The sequence below is a fragment of the Aspergillus caelatus genome, assembly GCF_009193585.1.
Source record: "Aspergillus caelatus strain CBS 763.97 unplaced genomic scaffold BDV27scaffold_64, whole genome shotgun sequence".
NCBI lineage: Eukaryota > Fungi > Ascomycota > Eurotiomycetes > Eurotiales > Aspergillaceae > Aspergillus > Aspergillus caelatus.
This window is the reverse complement of record NW_022475327.1, coordinates 71,555-89,884: the sequence shown is the minus strand read 5'-3', so window position 1 is coordinate 89,884 and position 18,330 is coordinate 71,555. Positions and strand designations below refer to the sequence as shown.

The 18,330-nt window shown below is 45.4% G+C and overlaps 5 protein-coding genes and 4 non-coding genes across 9 annotated transcripts; 2 read left to right on the top strand and 7 right to left on the bottom strand.

Annotated features, from left to right (window-relative positions):
- Positions 1 to 98: 98 nt before the first annotated feature.
- Positions 99 to 1,467, bottom strand: BDV27DRAFT_126443 (uncharacterized protein). Its single transcript, XM_032066545.1, has 2 exons — positions 1,107 to 1,467; positions 99 to 1,050 (listed from the first exon to the last, which is right to left on the bottom strand). The coding sequence occupies exons 1-2, from the start codon at positions 1,425 to 1,427 to the stop codon at positions 136 to 138; spliced, it is 1,236 nt and encodes a 411-aa protein (XP_031928761.1). The 5' UTR covers positions 1,428 to 1,467; the 3' UTR covers positions 99 to 135.
- A 417-nt stretch (positions 1,468 to 1,884) lies between these two features.
- On the top strand, positions 1,885 to 4,422 carry BDV27DRAFT_126441 (ABC1 kinase family protein). Its single transcript, XM_032066544.1, has 3 exons — positions 1,885 to 2,482; positions 2,569 to 3,908; positions 3,998 to 4,422. The coding sequence occupies exons 1-3, from the start codon at positions 1,940 to 1,942 to the stop codon at positions 4,173 to 4,175; spliced, it is 2,061 nt and encodes a 686-aa protein (XP_031928760.1). The 5' UTR covers positions 1,885 to 1,939; the 3' UTR covers positions 4,176 to 4,422.
- A 173-nt stretch (positions 4,423 to 4,595) lies between these two features.
- On the bottom strand, positions 4,596 to 6,370 carry BDV27DRAFT_126439 (holocytochrome c synthase CYC3). Its single transcript, XM_032066543.1, has 3 exons — positions 6,087 to 6,370; positions 5,383 to 6,032; positions 4,596 to 5,316 (listed from the first exon to the last, which is right to left on the bottom strand). The coding sequence occupies exons 1-3, from the start codon at positions 6,168 to 6,170 to the stop codon at positions 5,067 to 5,069; spliced, it is 984 nt and encodes a 327-aa protein (XP_031928759.1). The 5' UTR covers positions 6,171 to 6,370; the 3' UTR covers positions 4,596 to 5,066.
- A 468-nt stretch (positions 6,371 to 6,838) lies between these two features.
- Positions 6,839 to 9,663, bottom strand: BDV27DRAFT_126437 (uncharacterized protein). The gene is made up of 5 exons (XM_032066542.1): positions 9,550 to 9,663; positions 8,672 to 9,272; positions 8,195 to 8,523; positions 7,959 to 8,083; positions 6,839 to 7,906 (listed from the first exon to the last, which is right to left on the bottom strand). Exons 2-5 carry the CDS (start codon positions 9,030 to 9,032, stop codon positions 7,171 to 7,173), a joined length of 1,551 nt encoding a protein of 516 aa, XP_031928758.1. The 5' UTR covers positions 9,033 to 9,272; positions 9,550 to 9,663; the 3' UTR covers positions 6,839 to 7,170.
- A 2,090-nt stretch (positions 9,664 to 11,753) lies between these two features.
- On the bottom strand, positions 11,754 to 11,844 carry BDV27DRAFT_t87. The gene has a single exon. It is a non-coding gene; the product is annotated as a tRNA-Tyr (tRNA).
- A 2,041-nt stretch (positions 11,845 to 13,885) lies between these two features.
- BDV27DRAFT_t86 lies at positions 13,886 to 13,976 on the bottom strand. The gene has a single exon. It is a non-coding gene; the product is annotated as a tRNA-Tyr (tRNA).
- Positions 13,977 to 14,621: 645 nt separating this feature from the next.
- Positions 14,622 to 14,712, top strand: BDV27DRAFT_t88. The gene has a single exon. It is a non-coding gene; the product is annotated as a tRNA-Tyr (tRNA).
- A 1,464-nt stretch (positions 14,713 to 16,176) lies between these two features.
- Positions 16,177 to 16,267, bottom strand: BDV27DRAFT_t85. Its single transcript has one exon. It is a non-coding gene; the product is annotated as a tRNA-Tyr (tRNA).
- Positions 16,268 to 16,697: 430 nt separating this feature from the next.
- On the bottom strand, positions 16,698 to 18,257 carry BDV27DRAFT_126429 (ubiquitin-conjugating enzyme E2). Its single transcript, XM_032066541.1, has 3 exons — positions 18,087 to 18,257; positions 17,956 to 18,035; positions 16,698 to 17,895 (listed from the first exon to the last, which is right to left on the bottom strand). Exons 1-3 carry the CDS (start codon positions 18,111 to 18,113, stop codon positions 17,163 to 17,165), a joined length of 840 nt encoding a protein of 279 aa, XP_031928757.1. The 5' UTR covers positions 18,114 to 18,257; the 3' UTR covers positions 16,698 to 17,162.
- Between the last annotated feature and the right edge of the window lie 73 nt (positions 18,258 to 18,330).

The following is an 18,330-nucleotide window of genomic DNA, read 5'->3' as shown; positions in this document are numbered from 1 at the left end:
AGTCTAAGCTTACAGGTATTTAAAAAGACCAATAAACTGTTAAAAGAGAAGTATTATATAATTATGAAACACCGGATTATCCCCAGACATGATCAATTTTCTATAATCGTCGAGAGCAGATGGGGCTAAGTAGGATCACAAAGTATCTAGGCAAATCATTTCCTCAGCGTACGCTCGATACCGATGGAGGATATCAGTAGAGTCCAACCCCCGAAAACTTGCCTCAATGGAGTAATGCGCAGCGAGCCCTTTCCCATCGATTATAGCGCCTCGATCGCTGCCCAGCACTTCCTGTGCCACCTCTACAGATAACTTATATGTGTCCTGTTGAATAATAGACTTCAAAATGCTTGGGTCGCCTGCCCGTAGACAAAGGAAGTTGGGGCTAACACTGTCGGTTGGATCAGCCCACATGGGAAATTTATACCGATATAAATCGCCGTCTTCGAGATGTTGTAGAAATGAATAGTGTTGCTGTGCATGGACCGTCCAGTCATCCAGTTCAGGCCCGTTGTCACCATACATGGACATGCCAATGGGTGTTCGATCCCCATTCTCATCCGCTGACGGAAGCCAGCGATGGCTCTCTGAGGGAGGAGGATATCCTTTTGATATTTTGAAGTCGGCAGGGCCTTCCCAGGTTGGAAGATCTGCGACCCGCCAATCCTGGGTGACGGGAATCCGAGGCTGGTCGGAGGAAGAAAGCTCGGGAAGATAGGGAAGGGCAACACCGGGATGGCTATGGAGGGCTTGAAGAGCAGCTTGGTTAATAACATTTGCCGAGACTATTAAGGAATCAGGGTGATCAAGCTTGGTTTTGACAATGGTCGAGATCGTATGATCCTCCAAGAAGATGATATCGCCATCTATTTTGATGAAAATCACATTCCTATCCATGCTGCCCCACTGGATATAATCACCGAACCCCGAGACTTGGTAGAGAGGAGTGCGTTTCACAGTAGACACGAGCCATTCTAGACTTTCCGTGTTATTTGTCTGCGGGATAAATATCACTTGGTCGAGGAATCCATGGTTATCAATGAGGTTCCTCTTTGTAGGTCAAGTCAGACATGGCCACAATGATAAGCAATACCGGGCGAACTCACTCGTAGATAGCAATCCAGGATCTCCGTTCGCTCATGGCTACGAAAGGGCACTAGTGCAACGATCCTGATATCCTTTGGTTTCTCGAACGATCCAAAATCTGCGGAGTAAGCATGGAATGGTGCCGGGTTCACTCTTTGAATAAGAACAGGCAAAAGACCCAGCTCGAAAAGCGAATACCTTGAGAAGTATACGCTGGCAAAAACCATAAAAATGCACGTACAGCTAACAACGTACCAGGTCAATGCAGATAAGCAGAAATGGCGTGAATTATTGCTCCTGCCATGCAAGTTTGCATCGCAGATAGAGTCAAGGCGACCCATGACAGGGCTGCATACTTATGCACCTATTCCAGAGCGAGCAACTGATAGGCCTGCATACTTTTGGTATCTACTGTCACTAGGGAATTTATAATAAATCTATCAAAGGTCGCCATCACATCCCCGTTTTCGGCGACTCCAAGATAGATCCGGAAATAGTTAACTACAGGTGGCTGGTTATTTTTTTTGTCCGGAATGCGGAGAGGGAAAGAAAGCACCATGCTGCATGCATTTCTGCAAGGGAAAGTTTTCAAGATTGATTATGTTTAGCTTTCATTTCCGTCCCAATGTATGTTGGAAACAAGTTGGAGTGGGGAATCGACGACGAGTTTAATTGATCTACTGCACTTTTATTTAGTTCACGGTCTATGTATGACGTCACCGACACGTGAAACGGTTCTCCGAATGTCCGATGGGTTCCTCGCGGTTGGCCAAGTCCAACCTTCGCGATCGCCATCTCCCTGGCTATCGAATGAAACCGTCAACACTCGATAATTTGAACTTCGCATGAGAACATGAGGACGGCCGTCCTCTTTGGCCGTTTCTGTTCGAGCCGTGGTGGAACTCCGCAGCTGCTGTCCCGCTTCATCTTGCCGGTTCGATGGCGTTTCAGCCGGCCGCCGTCATGGCGGCAAGGGCTTGGGCGGAGATCTCACAGGCGGATGCATATGTCAGGGACGTTGTTACTCTCTTCCTTAACCCCCGGTGCGTTTTTGAAATTGGCCGAGGAAGGTGATGGAAATGAAAAGACGGGTGAGATGCAGATGCTGGAAGCTTCACGCCAAGAGATCCAAAAGAGTGTCACTCAGGATGCACGAGGCTTATCGAGGTTTCAACAGTCTATTTTTGTCTTCTGGTATTATTACATATATGATCCGATTGCCACGGGGCTCAGGTTTGCGCATCTGGTGGTTGTCTTCTTGCCTGTCATCCTTACAGTCCCAGTTGTATGGCTCGGCAAGCGCCTTGAGACCCGCAAAGATGTACGCAGCGGGACACTGTGGTGGTATAACTTCCTCGTCAGATCAATGGAACGTGCAGGACCGGCCTTCATTAAGGTAGGGTACCATCCCTGCCCACCAACAAGAAGTCCAGATTATCCGTAGCGTGCATACTGATATCTGTTATGGTTCTCTTTTAACAGCTCGGACAATGGGCGGCTTCGCGCACTGATATCTTCCCTCCTGAACTATGCAACATCATGTCATCTCTCCATTCAAATGCCCCTTCGCACTCGTTGCAAGAAACAAAGGAAACTATTTGCAAGGCCTTCAACGGGCTACCATTCGAAGATATCTTCGAGGAGTTTTATGAGGAGCCTTTAGGGGTGGGGGCTATTGCACAAGTTTACAAAGCAAGATTGAAATCAAACCTAGCGGCATATCAGGATCAGGAAGCCTCAGAGATACAGGGTTTAAGAGATAAGGTCCGAAAGAACGTCGATGTATTGATGAAGAGTACGCCCCAGCGAGTTCCCTCTTCATATGTAGCCGTCAAAGTGCTGCACCCTAAAGTCGAGCGTGTGATCCGAAGGGACCTAAAGATTATGTCTTTCTTCGCTTCACTAATCAATGCAATCCCTACTATGCACTGGTTATCTTTACCAGACGAGGTTCATCAATTTGGAGAGATGATGAGGCTGCAGTTGGACCTGCGCATCGAGGCGAGTAACTTGGTCATGTTTCGTGAAAAGTTCAAATCGCGCACCACCGCTTGGTTTCCATACCCCTACTTAGGCTACACAACCCGCGAGGTGCTCGTGGAGGAATTTGCGCAGGGTATTCCTCTATCAACCTTCCTTGACGTTGGAGGGGGTGTCTTTCAGCAAGAAATTGCACATGAGGGCCTAGACGCATTCCTCCACATGCTATTAATTGACAATTTTGTTCACGCGGACTTACATCCAGGTAATATCATGGTCCGATTTTACCAACCGAGTGAGTTGGATCTTTCACTCCGCAAACACACCAGGGCGTCCGATGCACCAACCACGGCGGACGTTGATGTAACAGAGGCGGTACTTGCACGACTACGACCTCATGCCCATAGTCCAGAAGATTGGGAGAGGATCCTGGAACAGCTTAATGCGGAAGGCTATCGTCCGCAACTTATTTTTATTGATACTGGCTTAGTAACCCAGCTCAACGATACTAATCGGCGAAACTTCCTTGATCTCTTCCGCGCTGTCGCAGAATTCGATGGGTATCGAGCGGGTCAGCTCATGGTCGAACGATGCCGCCAGCCAGGGGAGGTCACTGACCCAGAGGTTTTTGCGCTGAAAATGCAGCACCTAGTTCTTAGCGTCAAGTCACGAACCTTTGCGCTTGGCAATATTAGCATCGGAGACGTGCTAAGTGAGGTGCTATCCATGGTTCGAGGCTACCACGTTCGGCTTGAAGGAGATTTTGTCAACGTTGTTATATCGATCCTTCTTCTAGAAGGTATCGGACGAAGTCTTGACCCAAATCTCGATCTCTTCAAAAGGTAAGTGGATAGATGACTCCTTAAAAAATTTTTAGTTTGATATCCTCGTACATCTAATAACGACAATTAAAATTTTTTTCTTGCTTTAGTGCCCTCCCTATTTTGCGGAAGCTTGGATCCAATACTACATTCTTGAAATCGGTTCGATCGGGCGACACTTCCATGCTCCGCGTTTGGGTTGGACTTGAAGCTCGAGGCTTGCTTCAAGCCAGCATTGAGACTGTTGAATTGTGCGTCAAGTCTGATATGCTATCCCCTAATATCTAAGAGACCGAGGAATCCGGGATAGCATAAATTTTCGCTCCACTCGGAACGTTCATAGAATAGAAGCGAAAACTCGACAGAGAGGATTGATATGTTACATAGTGAATTTTCGCCCCGGCTCTTGTATACTATGACAACAGTTAAAGTTGGATCAGTGGTAGATCATGTATAAAAGGATACTCGATGGGTTAACCTACAGTCTGTTTCCAAAGATCTATGAGCTACGGGCATAACGGATAACGTTCGAAAAGAATCATTAAGGCTATGATTGATTTAGAAAGTAAAAATCCCTTAACGTGGCGTAGTGTAGGAAGTGTTTGTATGTTTTCATACGTAGGCCGCCCTCAACTCTCATTTCTCCTGAGTATTACATCGTCTGAAGCGATATAGATGATCTCCAGTGAATCTAGACTATTGCCTCTAGGTAATTGGAATGCCCAGCGAAATCATTTAGTAATAGGCCCCTGTCAATTAGCTTGAAGGTAGGCGACGTCTTTGTATCGGAAAAACTAGGCCTGCAAGGACCATATAGACTTCCCCAGACAAATTACTCTATTAAAACATAGCCTCTTCGAGGGGAAATGCTAGAAAGATCCAGAAGTAAGCACGGGTCGCATGTTCCGTCCAGAATAACAACTGTAGACGCCATTGCTTCATTGCCATCATTATCTGCCTAGCAGTCCATATATCTGAAAGAAAGCCATTTCATGTTTAGACAAAAAAGGGTGAAAGGATTAGGTTAGGTGTAGAGAGAAACAGGGAGGCTAAAAGAAAAGATATAGAATGATGCGTCCCTATGGAGGACCATTAGACGCCCGCGCCTTGTTCAGTATACAGGTGAGTGGAGAGTCATCGTCGCTGAAGAGCAATATCATCAGCAATCAAGTTAAGCCATTAGTTCCCGCCATCCTCTCGAATTGCAGCACCAGTAGCTCGCCACCAAACATCGCCTCCCCATCTCATCAACCGTTCAATAGCAGCGGTAGGTGTGTCCAGGGCAGGCCTGATATCCAGATAGAAAACTGGCTCTCCTGTTGGCTCCGGAGGCCCTGAATAGTAATCAATCACATAACGCACTTCTTTCGGGCCAGACGGCGTCTGTCGCATCACAAACCAGTCGTGTCGATCGAACGGTGGGGGTGTTCTAGAACACATCAGTAACACAATACAACGGCATGCCAAATAAGGGAAGGGCAACTGGTATACTAACCCAAACTTTGCTGGATACAGCCAACCCAGTGTTTGCAGTACTTGCGCCTTTGGAGTAAGCTCCTGTGGCCGACCCTTGAACCTGAGAAGACGAGGCTGATTCTCCAGTGCACCGGCACCTATCAGCTCCTCCCTGGCTGCATCTAATGCGATGTTCTCCTCGCCACGTCGACATTTTACCCAGCCTTCTTTTAGACCTTTTGAGAATAAACGTTCCCATCCGACAATTTCTTCCCAAGCGCCTTCATTCAGAAAGTTGTGCACTGCAACCATTGCCTCTACTGCATCCTGAGGGGTATCCGTGTGACCTTTGCGCAACATTGCATTGTACATTTGCTGAGGAGACGGATACTCCCAATTGCTATCTGTATCTCCGCGGGGTATAGAGGAAGGTTCACGCTCCAGCGGCAAATCGACGGTTTGGTTCGGTGCTCGTTCCTGAGAGATGGAAGAAAACATATAGTTCAAAGGGTTCAGTTTTGATAGGGTTGACTTGTTTTCTGCTTTAGAAGGCAATGGCGTATCTGAGGATATTGACTTAGGTGGCACATAAAAGGGAGAGTCTTTAGACCGGACGGGGCAGGCAGTAGGTGGTTCAGAAACTGAGGATGGCACCGGTGACGAGTTGCTCGTGTGCATTGGACATGATGGCTATGAAGCATTATTAGTAACTTGAACAGGTATACATGAAATATGGTGACTTACCGGGGGTGTGGTGTCCGATGATGCCAATGGGTTCGGAGCCACAGGTGTTGGCAACGACGGGGAGTCTGCCCAGAACCAACCCATTTGGGAAAAATGAAAAAGAAAAGCTAGGAGAGAAATGAGAAAATGAAGGGGAAGATTCCAGAAAGGAAGTTGCAGAGGTATAATGTATATAGGCGACGACTGGTTGGTAAGTTAAATAAAGAGGGAAAGCAAGCCTTATAGTGGAAGAGAACCTGAAGGAGATTTTTTTTGGTTTAGAAAAGAAAAAAGAAAAAAAAAAAAAAAGGGAAAAAGGAAAAGGAAAAGGAAAAGAAGCGCGGAATGTCTGTGAACTCGGTCGGGCTAGGTTTAATGATATAAATGGCCTCTTTATTTTGTACGACGATTAGGTCCACTTCTCAAAACTAAAAGTCCTTCTCTTCATTTATTTGTATCTTCATGAGCAAATTTACAAAACTAATATATGTCGAGTCTGTCTGTATACAGGAATTAATTCGAAGATTTGAGCAACCAGTATCAGTTCAACTTAGCGGCTAACTATTATTAATACAGTAATTACCTAAATGTGACAGCAACATCACCGCTTTGTCATCTAACCCCCCGAGTAACTAAATAGTACTTGTACTCCGTACCACCACAGGTCAATTAACTAGCTTTGGTAGTGGAACTTGGTAATTACTAACTAACGACTTTTCTATTAGTTAACTAGTTACTAGAACGCAAACCATACTCCGTAGTAGTTATAGGCACGTGCTTCCAGTGCCGCAATCTCGTTCTTTCAGTTCTCTACGGAGTACTCCGTAGTTATTCAACCCTCCAGAAGAACGCCCCCGCGACTAGTACTGTAGCTATCGATAACTGGAATTAGTCACCTGGCGGAGACCATTCGGCTAGCCCTGCTATAGGGGGGCAATGGAGTTGGCAATATTTAGGTGCAGCTGTTGTTCGCCAAGCATATCTTGAGTAGCTTTGTCGCCATTGGCAGAGTGTTGTATATATTATGGCATCAATTATTCAACTATAATATACCAAGAGCAGGTCAATAGAGCAACCCTCGATCTGTTTTAGTGCACATAATATATCAAACCATGGCCTCCGTCCAGATGGATGCCCAGCTCGCTTGGTTGGTACTGGGAAGATAAAAGTAATCAATCAACACTTCGGACATTTGCCTCCAAGTGTGCCACCCACAAATTAGGGCGATGCGGGATAGACGCTCAACAAACCATGGGCGTTCAACCTGGCCTGCTGAGCTTTGAGCGCCAATAAATAACACCCATGCGAGCAACCCATGACCCTCCTTCGATAACGGTGGCCAATGACAATTAGCTATAGCTTGCTTCAAATGTCTTGTGAGCGCACGACCCAGCCCAGAAGACGGGGGCGATACGATAAGGAAATGGTTCAGGTAACATATAGAAGCGATCCTGGTGACAGCTTCCACAGAACCAAGATATGGTGTTGTCTCAGAAAATGGCATGCCTCGTGTAGTGGACTGAGAATACACATAACTAAGGAGCCGATGCTCAACTTCACGATTGAGACTGCGAAAGAATTCGTGGTCATCGGTGCAGAGTACAGCGGGATTTTGGTTGCAAGCCTGGCCGTAAAGTACAATATCACGCATAGCACGGAGAATACTTAGCAAACATGCGCTGAGGAAGGGGTTAGAGACGAATGCAACGCCTACTCTCTGTAATTCTGACGTCTCCGAGGGCGCTATACGCTCTTGAATACTGGCTGAAACCGGTTGCAAGTCCCGAGCCAAAGGGAAAACCGGCTGGTTCATGAGTCCCGACGCAGCCTTCACATCAGTACTATATTACCAGTCAACAAGATTTGGTAATAAGTACATGGCGAAGCACGTACGTAATAATAGCAGCTAGCATTGAAGACTGATGGATACTGCTGTCTGTAATACCTCCTCGCAAGTCCACCATGCGCTTCAAGCCTCTGAGGTGCATACGAGCTTCTTCAAACAATCCCACTATCAGCTGGTAAGGGTTAGAAGAACTTATTGGCAAGAATTGTGTCTCGAATTTCAATGGGCGACCCACTGCCAATAACATGGAAACGACCGGAGCAAAGAAAATAAGAACACATACCGCACCTGTAAGAAGATTAATGATTGTACCAAATGCTTCGTTGCTTAACGATAGAGCGGGGTTGCGCAATTTAATATTCATCTCACGGATACACCTGGCTTTCATAACATAATAATCTGCATCGTGCAAAAAGCGATGGGAGGCTTCTGAAGCAACTCGGAACTGTGAATGATGTCCAGCCAAAACAGCTCGGTGGGCAGCGCACATGCTCATCAAGCCAAAGAAACTTCCCTGATCCGTAAACGAAGATTGGACTGCCATTTCGGTTTTAGCCCGCTCATTGAAAGCATGTTCTTTCGGGAAAGTCATCGGCACAAAGACAGTTCCCCCTAGGTAATTTACCGGGTCAGTCGGAGTTTAGTACTAGCAGACAGTGCACCTCATCAATCGACGTACACTTTGCGAAACTCGAGAAATCGCCAACGGATCCCTGGACCAAGAAACAAGATAGCAGGTACAGACAAGTGGTCGACTCACAGTAAAAGACTAGTCGACTAGTAATTATAGGTACATCACTGGCACCTGGCAATGTATTGAAAGGGTCGACAAGCCATGAGGTCGGAAACTGAAGCGGAATTGAAATAGAGCCAGTTGATATTGAATGACAAGCACAGCGCCTATCTGGCTGCTGTTGGAGTTTTTCTTTATTCTCGGCAGTGTCACAAGACGGCCCTCTTTCCATGAGTGATTTTGGCTCCAAGGATGGATTAGTGGGTAAGGTACGCTCTGACGACGAATCTTCGAAGTTTGACTGGACAACGGCTTTATCTGCGAGTCCGTCACGCCTAGGAACACGCTTCAGTCCAGCAAGTCGCTCGCGCCTACGCACGTCGCGCATAACGTGGGAGCGAATAGTCCTGCGAGCATTAGCATCTTTGATTCGTTTGGAACTCAAATCATCATCATGGTCAATAAATGTGAATGTAGGTCGATCCGGCGGTATAATGATTGTTGACCTCGGCCCTAGAAAGACGAATCAACACTCGAAATGATAGGTACTGAGTGTATTACAACGGTTGACATTGCATTGATACAAATGATTTAGTATCAATCAGAAGGTGATAGCAGGTTTCAAATTCTGGCGGGAGTCAGATACACAGGGCAAAAAGAAAGAAGGAGAGAGATAGGAGTAGGAAAAGGAAAAGCTATGAAAAGTGACAAGCAGGTGCACTGAGTAGTACAGCACGATCTTCAGGGAGATATAAGGTACAAAGTCGAGGGAGAAAGTTCATTTCGAGATAAGACATAATCTAGCAAAAGAGGGGGGGTGGGGAGGGTATTATGATGCCGAATATTTCAAATATGACGATGGTGATGATTATAAGGACAAAAGGACAATACAAACCCAGACGGACCTGAATGGGAGTAATGCGTGGCAATAGACCTTGTGGCAGAGTTCATAATAGCAAGTTCCTCAAGCCGATGCTTATCGAATGACCCAACGCCTTGACACTACTGAAAAAGTGAAAATGGGGAGGTGGAAGAATGAGTTACCAAGCAAACCCAGGAGCATAGCCGGGGTAAATGGCTGCACAGCGGCCAGCCATACCGTACCGGGCAGAACTAGAGCTGGACTACTCCATACAGAGGGAGAAACGGCATAGTAACTAAAGGGTAATGATCCGCCCACAGCCAGGCGGTCCGACTCCACAACCAACCTTCATATTTGGAAGGCAGTATATCATATACTAGATAGAACTTATTTCTAGATCTTATCTCTTACAGTTCTCCTCTTACAGTGGGGGTCCAAAAGTATGTGACCCCCTTATACTCAGGGGTCCTGACCGCCTCATTTTTTTTTTGCCAGTAGAACTAGGATTCTGCCTGACCTACACGTCCACGCGCCTAGAACCAAAACAACTGCCTGAATAGGCGATTTGAAGACTTTTTTTAAAGCTATTCAGTATTTGGTATACCATCCCCTCTTCCTCTATCACAGCCTGAACCCTGTGAGGCATGGTAGTTGGCAGTTTCACTAGGACCTTATCTCGAATAGTGTGCCAATCTTTCTTAGCAGCTTCAATAAGCTATATGTCTCAGATCCGATGATGACTCTGCGTGATGACTGTATCGTATACCCTGCCCGCTGTGCATAGGCAACTCGGTGGCCTAACAGTGACATTGGAGTCTATATCCGTTGCCTTTTCAATAGCGTATAGTAGCCCCCTGTTAGTCTTGTTAGGAAAAGAAGGGGTTCCTTCCAGCTATAAAGTTAGCCTGATATTGATAATAGAGAAAGGCAAAATCAGTCTTCTGTCTACATAGTATCTACTGCTTAGCTTTCTGCCTGCGTACCCTTACCTAGTTGGCAGGCCTTCTACCCTGAATAGTAGATATTTCTCTGACAATATCTCAGCTGTTCAGAAGGTCTTAGGAAAGTCCAACCTACTCAGTTTTTTTTTTTTTTTTTTCCTTTGCCTCGTTCAACTGTATATTCATCGCTCTATTTCACGCGCTTCCAATTCTCAGGATATAGTAGGTATATCTTCTTGCTCAGACAAGCCTTTGGCTGTGTATTCTGGCTTACTCAGGCCTAGACCTCTGGTGTCATTTCCGCTTATCTGATTTACGTAGGAGACGTTCTATCGAGCTTATTTTGACTATATAGTTGACTGCTGTCAATGAATCTTTATTTGTAAAGTAAGAATCTTGATTAACAAGCTCTAGAGCGTGTGTATGCTGATCTAAAGTCAGCTTTCTAGGTCTGCCTGAGCGGGAACGTGTAGTACTACTAAGACGCTGGGATTCAAGGCGAATAGTAGGTTTAATAGTAGAAAGTGATAGCTCAGAGTGTAAATTTTTGATCCTTTTGGCCCCCCAGCCAATCGAATGGGGCTCACATATACGCGCGCGCGTAGCTGAGGATCCCACTCTTTCCCTCTAGGAGCCATATTAGCGCGTTGTATAGAGCTGAATGGCTTCAAAGTCAAGCGCTTTGTTTGCCATTGTTCTATTTACTATATAAACTAGATAGGCGGTGAAGCGGCTGCACGAGGGCGGTCATCCGAGGCGGTCAGGACCGCTGGGTATAGGGTCATACTTTTGGACCCCCATTGTAACAGCCTCCTTCTACTTGATTGAAATGTCGCCTCTCTATGCTAGTCTAGCGGGCATACAGTGGACTAAATCGAGCTTCTGGACAACCTTCTATGTATTACCAAGTCTATCAATAGCAACGCACTATGTACCAACCAATTAAATATATTTTATTCGGTTCCACTAGTACTCCGTAGGTACGAATACTCTAGTAAGCGAGGGAGGTGAGTTTGGCCAATTAGAGGTATTCCTCGCTAGTTGAGACGAACATTCGGGCCCGCTTTCAACTCAACTAGCGTGGTTTTGTTACAGCAAACTAGCAGCTGCAAACCGACGACGTTGTTGCAGAGGGATATGCAAGCCGGCTAGGGTGAAGGAGGTAACCGTAGCTAGATAGAAGTTATTGGAGGGGAATTTAGACATCACGGTAGTGGGTTGAAATAAGGAGGATAGATAGCCAGGGGAGATGGAGAGTCTTGGGAAGTGACATGAAAGCTGGCTAGAGGTCAAAAAGTGTAACGCTTCCCCCGAGCCGGAATCGAGCCGGCGACCTTCCGGTTACATAGGTATGTGCCATTACAGCCGGACGCCATATCCAACTAGACCATCAGGGGTGTTTGCGATGCTGACTCATTCAGCTTCTGTTATATAAACATATATACTATTTGAAGCTATATGCCAAAGAAAAAGGTCGGTTACACAGGTATATGCCATTGCAGCCGGACGCCATATCCAACTATACCATCAGGAGTTGAGGCGATGGGGGCCGGCTAACTTATGCTACATAACTAAAAGCCGTTTTTACTACACTTACGGATGAGACGGTGAATTGGCGGCCACAAATGGCCACCTCTGATGCCTGTTTTAAGCGTCCAAAGTGCTGGCAGTCCTCGCCGCCGCTCGTCGTTTTATACATAACACCTCAGCGCTCGTATCCATCTTCTCGGTCCTCCTCTATAGCTTTTCGAAATCAGCTTGACGTCCGCTCTCTTCTAGTTCGATTCCCGGAAATTTGATCCGCAATTTGCTATGTTCATCTGGGTGTAATAGTACTCAGTACAAAGTATTGTTGTCTGTCTTGATCTACTGTGTAAGATAGTGCACCCCATCCCACTAAAACTAATATCCGAATGAACTTCCGGCGATGCCTGATATAGTACCTAATCTGTGTCAACTGAGTAATTCTTGTCATGACTTCATAGAATGAGGTTGCTAGCAAAAAATTACCTTAGCCGACGACAACTACATATGAATTTACACAGTCCAACTTGACTACGGTTCTATTAACAATGCTCCTTGAACTGTATAGATCGGCCATAGCTAACTATGAACTGTCTATGTTTACCTGGCCTGTCACATGGCATCTTGATAATTATCGTTTTACTTGCTAGCTTACAACATCACCAGCGTATCTATATTGTGGCCTTTGACCCCGCACCAGTACATATTTCGACAAACGCCCCTAGTACTCCGAGTCCGAGTACACTCCCTCACATATATATTCAAGGTGGGGATATTGTCAGCTGTGTGTAGTTTGTTTGATATGATTGTCTTTCGCCACCAAATCACGGATTCAAAATCGGAGGCTACTTAATGCATGCTGCACCAATCCTTGCAGACACACCCACGAATATCTATCAAAGCAAGAAACCCAGAGTCTTGAACTACAACGTGAGTAATAAACTTGAAAATTTCCCTAACAGCTGATTTACCTATAGACCTAATATAAAGATAGGGAGCATTGCCATTGTTACTACTTCCACCGATTCTTGCACTACTTGGACTGGTTGTGGCTGCAGATTGCAATGCACAGAAGTCTAAATGGACAAAAAGTGCTCAAGAAGCTACGAACCAAATGTATATGCTAAGACTGCAAGTCTGAGTAGAAGAAAGCGATTTTTTTTAAGTATTTATGATGGAATGGCAGCATCTTGATGACGGACCAAGGGTTCAGGAGCATCTAGATACGCACGATTAGGCTGTTTGAAACCTCTTTGTGTATATGACTTTAAGTTATTTCAGACCTCTCATTTCCCCCTAAATTTTGCTTCTTGTCTTTTTAACTACCTTTGCTTTTTGGTGCTGATGAAAGAGTGGCCGTCTCTGCTAATAGATTCGTTCACCGCTGCTTAAGCTAAAAGAAGCTTACCTGAAACTGAATAGAGTAGTAGATACGATTCAGCGCCTCAAAGAATTAGATGAACTGTTGCTTGGAAGTTATCTAGCCGATAATATTCCGCAGCGTGTTAAGGCCGTGCTAGGGTGACGAAAAGAGTCTCCCAGGTTATTGGGCTGACGTTGGAAAGGATGGAGAGTATGGTGGACGCCGAGACGCGACACCCCTGTACGGTTCCAAGGCTATTGATTTATCTCGAGTCAATCATATTCAACGAGGAGGATAGTAGCGTACCAGATACGTTCCTGTGGTGTTACTTTCTAGTTGATAGTAAAACTATCCTATATAGTAGAGCCTCCAATATAGCTGTACATAAGGTTGGGATATAAACCGCCGCGAGCCATGCGTAGCAGTGGTGTACATACAAAATACAGTGTACCTCCATACCAGAGAAGGTAAAAACGGAAGCGAGTCAGATAAGCCAGATATCTCTATCATCCCTTGATGTCTAGGGATATAAAAACAAAAACATAATCTCGTCCCCCGAGCCGGAATCGAGCCGGCGACCTTCCGGTTACATAGGTATATGCCATTACAGCCGGACGCCATATCCAACTAGACCATCAGGGGTTTGGAGACATTTTGTTCCTAGGAACATGCATTTATAGATAGAGGTTTCAAAAGTGGAAAAGAACCGTCGGATAAAGAACAGGGGGCGATGTACAAAATACACATCGTATCAGTTGTAGTGACTGAGTTTACTATATCTCAGCAACTACATCTAGGGGTAAATGTTGGAGACCGAATCACACTATAATCCCAACTTACTGACACCCTGAATCCTGAGATGTATGCAACCAAAGCATTAAGTCGCGACCCAGCTAATCGATTAGCTGTGTCAATTGAAGCGACCAATGGTGACTACTCTGTCTGGCTCAAGAATGACGGTGATAGAGTCGTGACGAAAATGAACAGCTTAGACGATGCTCTAAAGGGGGTGCCTCTTAGAGAAACTAGAGAAATGCCTAAGCGATAGTACATGACGAGACGCCATGGGACATCGAAAAAGGCTACAACTGAAGATGAGCCATAGCAACTACAAAGAACATGGTCATATTGTTTTCCGAGTTCCATAGAATTAGCAAGGAAGGACTAGAAGGGAGAGACTATGATGAACCACAAAGATGGAAAAGGTATACAGATACAATACTGGATGTAGAGTAAACCTTTTTTAACTTGATAATGTTAAAACATTGTAAAGATCGTGTCTTTAAACCCCTGATGGTCTAGTTGGATATGGCGTCCGGCTGTAATGGCATATACCTGTGTAACCGGAAGGTCGCCGGCTCGATTCCGGCTCGGGGGAACAAGGCATCCTTTTTTGTTTACATTTCCATGAACCTGTCAATAAATTTGCATATTTCCTATGTCGTTTTTGGTACAATACTAATTGGCACAAGCTTACCCATGAGCATAAAATTCTTTTTCTACAACAATGTTTCCCTTTCTTTTATTTGATAGATATTGTGACGAACACAGAAGCTGCTGCATATTTTTTGTATGTAGAAGATATTTACCAGACCTATTTTGTAGCCTGATATCACACCACATTCATCAGAACCTACCAAAATCCTCAATTTTTGACATGGGCAAGATTTTGCAATATATACTATGAAGAAAAGAAACGGTAGGAATCACTGGACCCCCTAGAAAACCCCTCTCGCTGTCTCCTTGGTGTTGTCGCGCAATTCCTTGACTGCTTGCATTTGCCAAATCGTCCCTCCCAGAATATCTACCTTTCTGCACTAAGCCCCTTCTTCTCAAGCTACAGTTGACCTTGGTCTTGCTATATCACACCAACCTTGTCGTCAGTGAGTCCGGTACGTTACGGTAGATGGTATAACATCTCCTTGGAAGAATGAATGAAGTATTCCGCTGCAGTAGCAATAGCTATATCCTGTTTCGCGGAGGACTTTTTTGGATCCAGCTTCTTCTCAAGCGCATCAACCATTTAATGGATAGTCCAGTTAATAGACTCAGGATCGGATACCGCCGTACGGCATGTGGTAAAGGCGTGGAGATTCACCAATTGAATATCAAGGGGGCCCTACAGGGTCTTGACCTCGGATTCATCTACCCACAGTGCTATGGGTTCGGTGGTTAAAATAATGACATCCTGGATGGGCAGCACGCCAAAGGACTGGGAAATCAACCTCTTTCGACTCCGGCTAGTTCTCTCCCCTCGGGACAGATGGGTTTGGAATGGAACAGCAATGAGAAATATGATGCCTTCTTGTGCTTCCTCGTATTGTGTTGCTAGGCTAGGAAGAGTCCTAGTGGAGCGAGAAGGGTGCTGCTTTTGAGATCGTGTCCTGTGGGGAAAGACTGCCTTCTATGTGGACAGCATGTTAATAAGACACTATAGTAGAGCGATGAGGATGTATTGTAAATAGGATGAAGGCTTATTCTCGTCTTTCCTGTTAAGAACCAAATAGCATATATATAGCTATCGTATCCGTAATAACTCTATGTAGTTTCATCCAAAAGAGGAATATATTATGAGGTTTACCTGGTATCGGGGGCTTGTGTTTAGGGACAAAGGATTGGGTTATCGGTATATCGAGATAGGTGTTTGTATAAAGCTATAAAAATGGTATTCCTGGGAAATATTTCCTTTGGATGATCTCCTGTCTTCCGCTTCCTGATAACGATTACCTGATTACAGTCATACAGAAAGAAGATTAAAGCACGTTCGTGCTGCTGGCTGCTGGTATATATATATACCAGCACACCATGCTTGATAGAAAAAAATCTAGAAAAAGATACCTCATCCCCCGAGCCGGAATCGAGCCGGCGACCTTCCGGTTACACAGGTATATGCCATTACAGCCGGACGCCATATCCAACTAGACCATCAGGGGTTAAAAAGGCACTTTTGTCTCGACATAATTTGAGATAAAAGCATTAATTAAGATTCTCATATAAGACTCCTCTAAATTAAGCAGAACGATCACGCAATGTTAACCACTATAAATGTTCACATTACCTCTAAGTTGTTCTACGGAAGAGTTCCAATCTAACCTAGCTCATCATCTTCCCGAAAAGGCAAAAAAGTAAAGTAAAAATAACAAATCGCAACAATAGAAGAGATATGGAATGCCGCGAGAATGCCGGCAACTTCAAAAGCAGCAGATGTTGTATTGTGAAGTCATTTATGTAGCACCGCTATCTCACCTTAGAACCCTCATATCTAAGGCCGCCATTAACCGGGTATTCTTCAAGACCTCAGTTAAAGTTAGGTGGCTCTTCACTATATGTATCTAATACACACGCAGTTGCGAATATGATCTTGGGAAATGGCGTGTATGTACTTTTGATCTCCATACCCTGTTTGAAATCACCAGTAGATGACTAAATCAAATTAAGTGTATACGCTGTAGGAAATATGCTGTACAGAGGTGCAGTAGAAGGGCGCAGTGATCCTTGATTGCAGAGCACACTGGCGATTTAATACGTCCCAGACACCTGAAGCTTCTCAAATTACCACCGAACGCCGCCCTGTTTCCAGACGCCTCTCGGTCCTTATAAAACCAACGAACCTTACAAAACACGGAGAAAGATACAGGAGACTGCCGCTGTAGAGAAAGGGGACGGCCGAGGAATGGACGAAAAAAGTAAAGAAAAATAGAATATACAAGGGTGGAAGAGGAAAATAAAAAGGAGCATCGACAAAAAACGAGATATAAAATGACGCCACGTATTGGATGCTAAACGCCTCCTGGGTATGAAAAGGGTCAAGAGTCAAGAAACTCAATCTTAACCTTGAACATCATTTAGTAGTCTCGCGACAAGTGCATATCCAAATAATAAGGCGAGACCAACCCAAACTCGATTCCGTCGAACCCAACTTTGGCCCGCTTCTCGTGCGACGTGACCACCTTCTACCACAGCCCCGAGGCCATGGGCACTTCCGTTCGGGCGCCTACGTAGTGCACTGGTCTCTGGAGAACATTTTGTAGCAGCAGCAGCAGCATTGGGGTCAGGTATGAGTTGGCCAGTGTTCGTGTCAATCCGATTGTCTCTCATCCACTTCCAATTCTCTTGATCTAATTCTGGCCATTCTGCGCGAAACTTCAGCCCGCCATCTCCTGCTTTCACATTGTTGATTCCCTTGGCTGTAGGGGTCACTCCTGGAGTGGAAATGACGTGAGATCCTCCGCCTGTGGAGTTCCACCACCTCGACCGCGCGGCCAGCACTCTTCGTTCCGCTTCTGACGCACTGACACTACCCGTAGTCATCTCTTCGCTAGTCATAAAGGAGAGTAGTCCGATAAGAATCGTCGAAACTTCCCAAGCTGGGTTGAAGGACTTGGGGTGAAAATCACTGATGCTGAGACATAATCGAGCAGATGGTTGAAATCGGCCGCTTGGGGTATGCATGCGGATGGCTGGTGGAGCAAATGGGTACTCTGGAGGAAACATTAAGGTGCCCCAGTATTGTCCATTCTCGTACGGTGTCCCAGGGGGTCCAGTGAGGATGTAATGCCATCTATACTCTGCATCAATGCCGGCTCCGAGAAAACAACGGGAAACGTGATCGACATCTTACTCAAGAATGTTGGACTCCGATGGATGAGCAATTATATAGGGCGGTGGGTTCTTTTGTATGTTCTGATATTCACGAGTAAGCTGTATAATGATTAGTCATAGCTCGAATACCATTTAAGTTGTTAGACTCACCCGTTTGAAGGCTGCTTTCGTCGCCATCTTATCATAAGAATTATGTTCTGCCTCGTTCGAGAACTACTTCCAAGTGCGGATATTCAGGGAAAATTCCACAGAAATGATAAAACGGAAGCAGGGCGATACAGTTCGTAAACTGTGCAGGGCTTGTCTATTGGACGAAGTGATGATGGAAGGTCATTGTGTTTGTATGTAGGTGCCAGTGGAGTTGAATCTAAGGAGCACTGATGGTCACGTGTCA

What these genes read in the sequence shown, in the direction of transcription:
- BDV27DRAFT_126443 (XM_032066545.1), bottom strand. Translation starts at nt 1,427, where the DNA reads ATGGGTCGCCTTGACTCTATCTGCGATGCAAACTTGCATGGCAGGAGC. An exon ending in TCCTGGATTGCTATCTACGA is followed by an intron (nt 1,051 to 1,106) that starts GTGAGTTCGCCC and finishes TGACCTACAAAG; the next exon opens with AGGAACCTCATTGATAACCA.
- BDV27DRAFT_126441 (XM_032066544.1), top strand. Translation starts at nt 1,940, where the DNA reads ATGAGGACGGCCGTCCTCTTTGGCCGTTTCTGTTCGAGCCGTGGTGGA. An exon ending in CAGGACCGGCCTTCATTAAG is followed by an intron (nt 2,483 to 2,568) that starts GTAGGGTACCAT and finishes CTCTTTTAACAG; the next exon opens with CTCGGACAATGGGCGGCTTC. An exon ending in AATCTCGATCTCTTCAAAAG is followed by an intron (nt 3,909 to 3,997) that starts GTAAGTGGATAG and finishes TTCTTGCTTTAG; the next exon opens with TGCCCTCCCTATTTTGCGGA.
- BDV27DRAFT_126439 (XM_032066543.1), bottom strand. Translation starts at nt 6,170, where the DNA reads ATGGGTTGGTTCTGGGCAGACTCCCCGTCGTTGCCAACACCTGTGGCT. An exon ending in CATCGGACACCACACCCCCG is followed by an intron (nt 6,033 to 6,086) that starts GTAAGTCACCAT and finishes AATGCTTCATAG; the next exon opens with CCATCATGTCCAATGCACAC. An exon ending in CTGTATCCAGCAAAGTTTGG is followed by an intron (nt 5,317 to 5,382) that starts GTTAGTATACCA and finishes GATGTGTTCTAG; the next exon opens with AACACCCCCACCGTTCGATC.
- BDV27DRAFT_126437 (XM_032066542.1), bottom strand. Translation starts at nt 9,032, where the DNA reads ATGCGCGACGTGCGTAGGCGCGAGCGACTTGCTGGACTGAAGCGTGTT. An exon ending in TAGTCGACTAGTCTTTTACT is followed by an intron (nt 8,524 to 8,671) that starts GTGAGTCGACCA and finishes TAAATTACCTAG; the next exon opens with GGGGAACTGTCTTTGTGCCG. An exon ending in ATGCTAGCTGCTATTATTAC is followed by an intron (nt 7,907 to 7,958) that starts GTACGTGCTTCG and finishes CTGGTAATATAG; the next exon opens with TACTGATGTGAAGGCTGCGT.
- BDV27DRAFT_126429 (XM_032066541.1), bottom strand. Translation starts at nt 18,113, where the DNA reads ATGGCGACGAAAGCAGCCTTCAAACGG. An exon ending in CGAAAGCAGCCTTCAAACGG is followed by an intron (nt 18,036 to 18,086) that starts GTGAGTCTAACA and finishes ATCATTATACAG; the next exon opens with CTTACTCGTGAATATCAGAA. An exon ending in TCGGAGTCCAACATTCTTGA is followed by an intron (nt 17,896 to 17,955) that starts GTAAGATGTCGA and finishes TGCAGAGTATAG; the next exon opens with ATGGCATTACATCCTCACTG.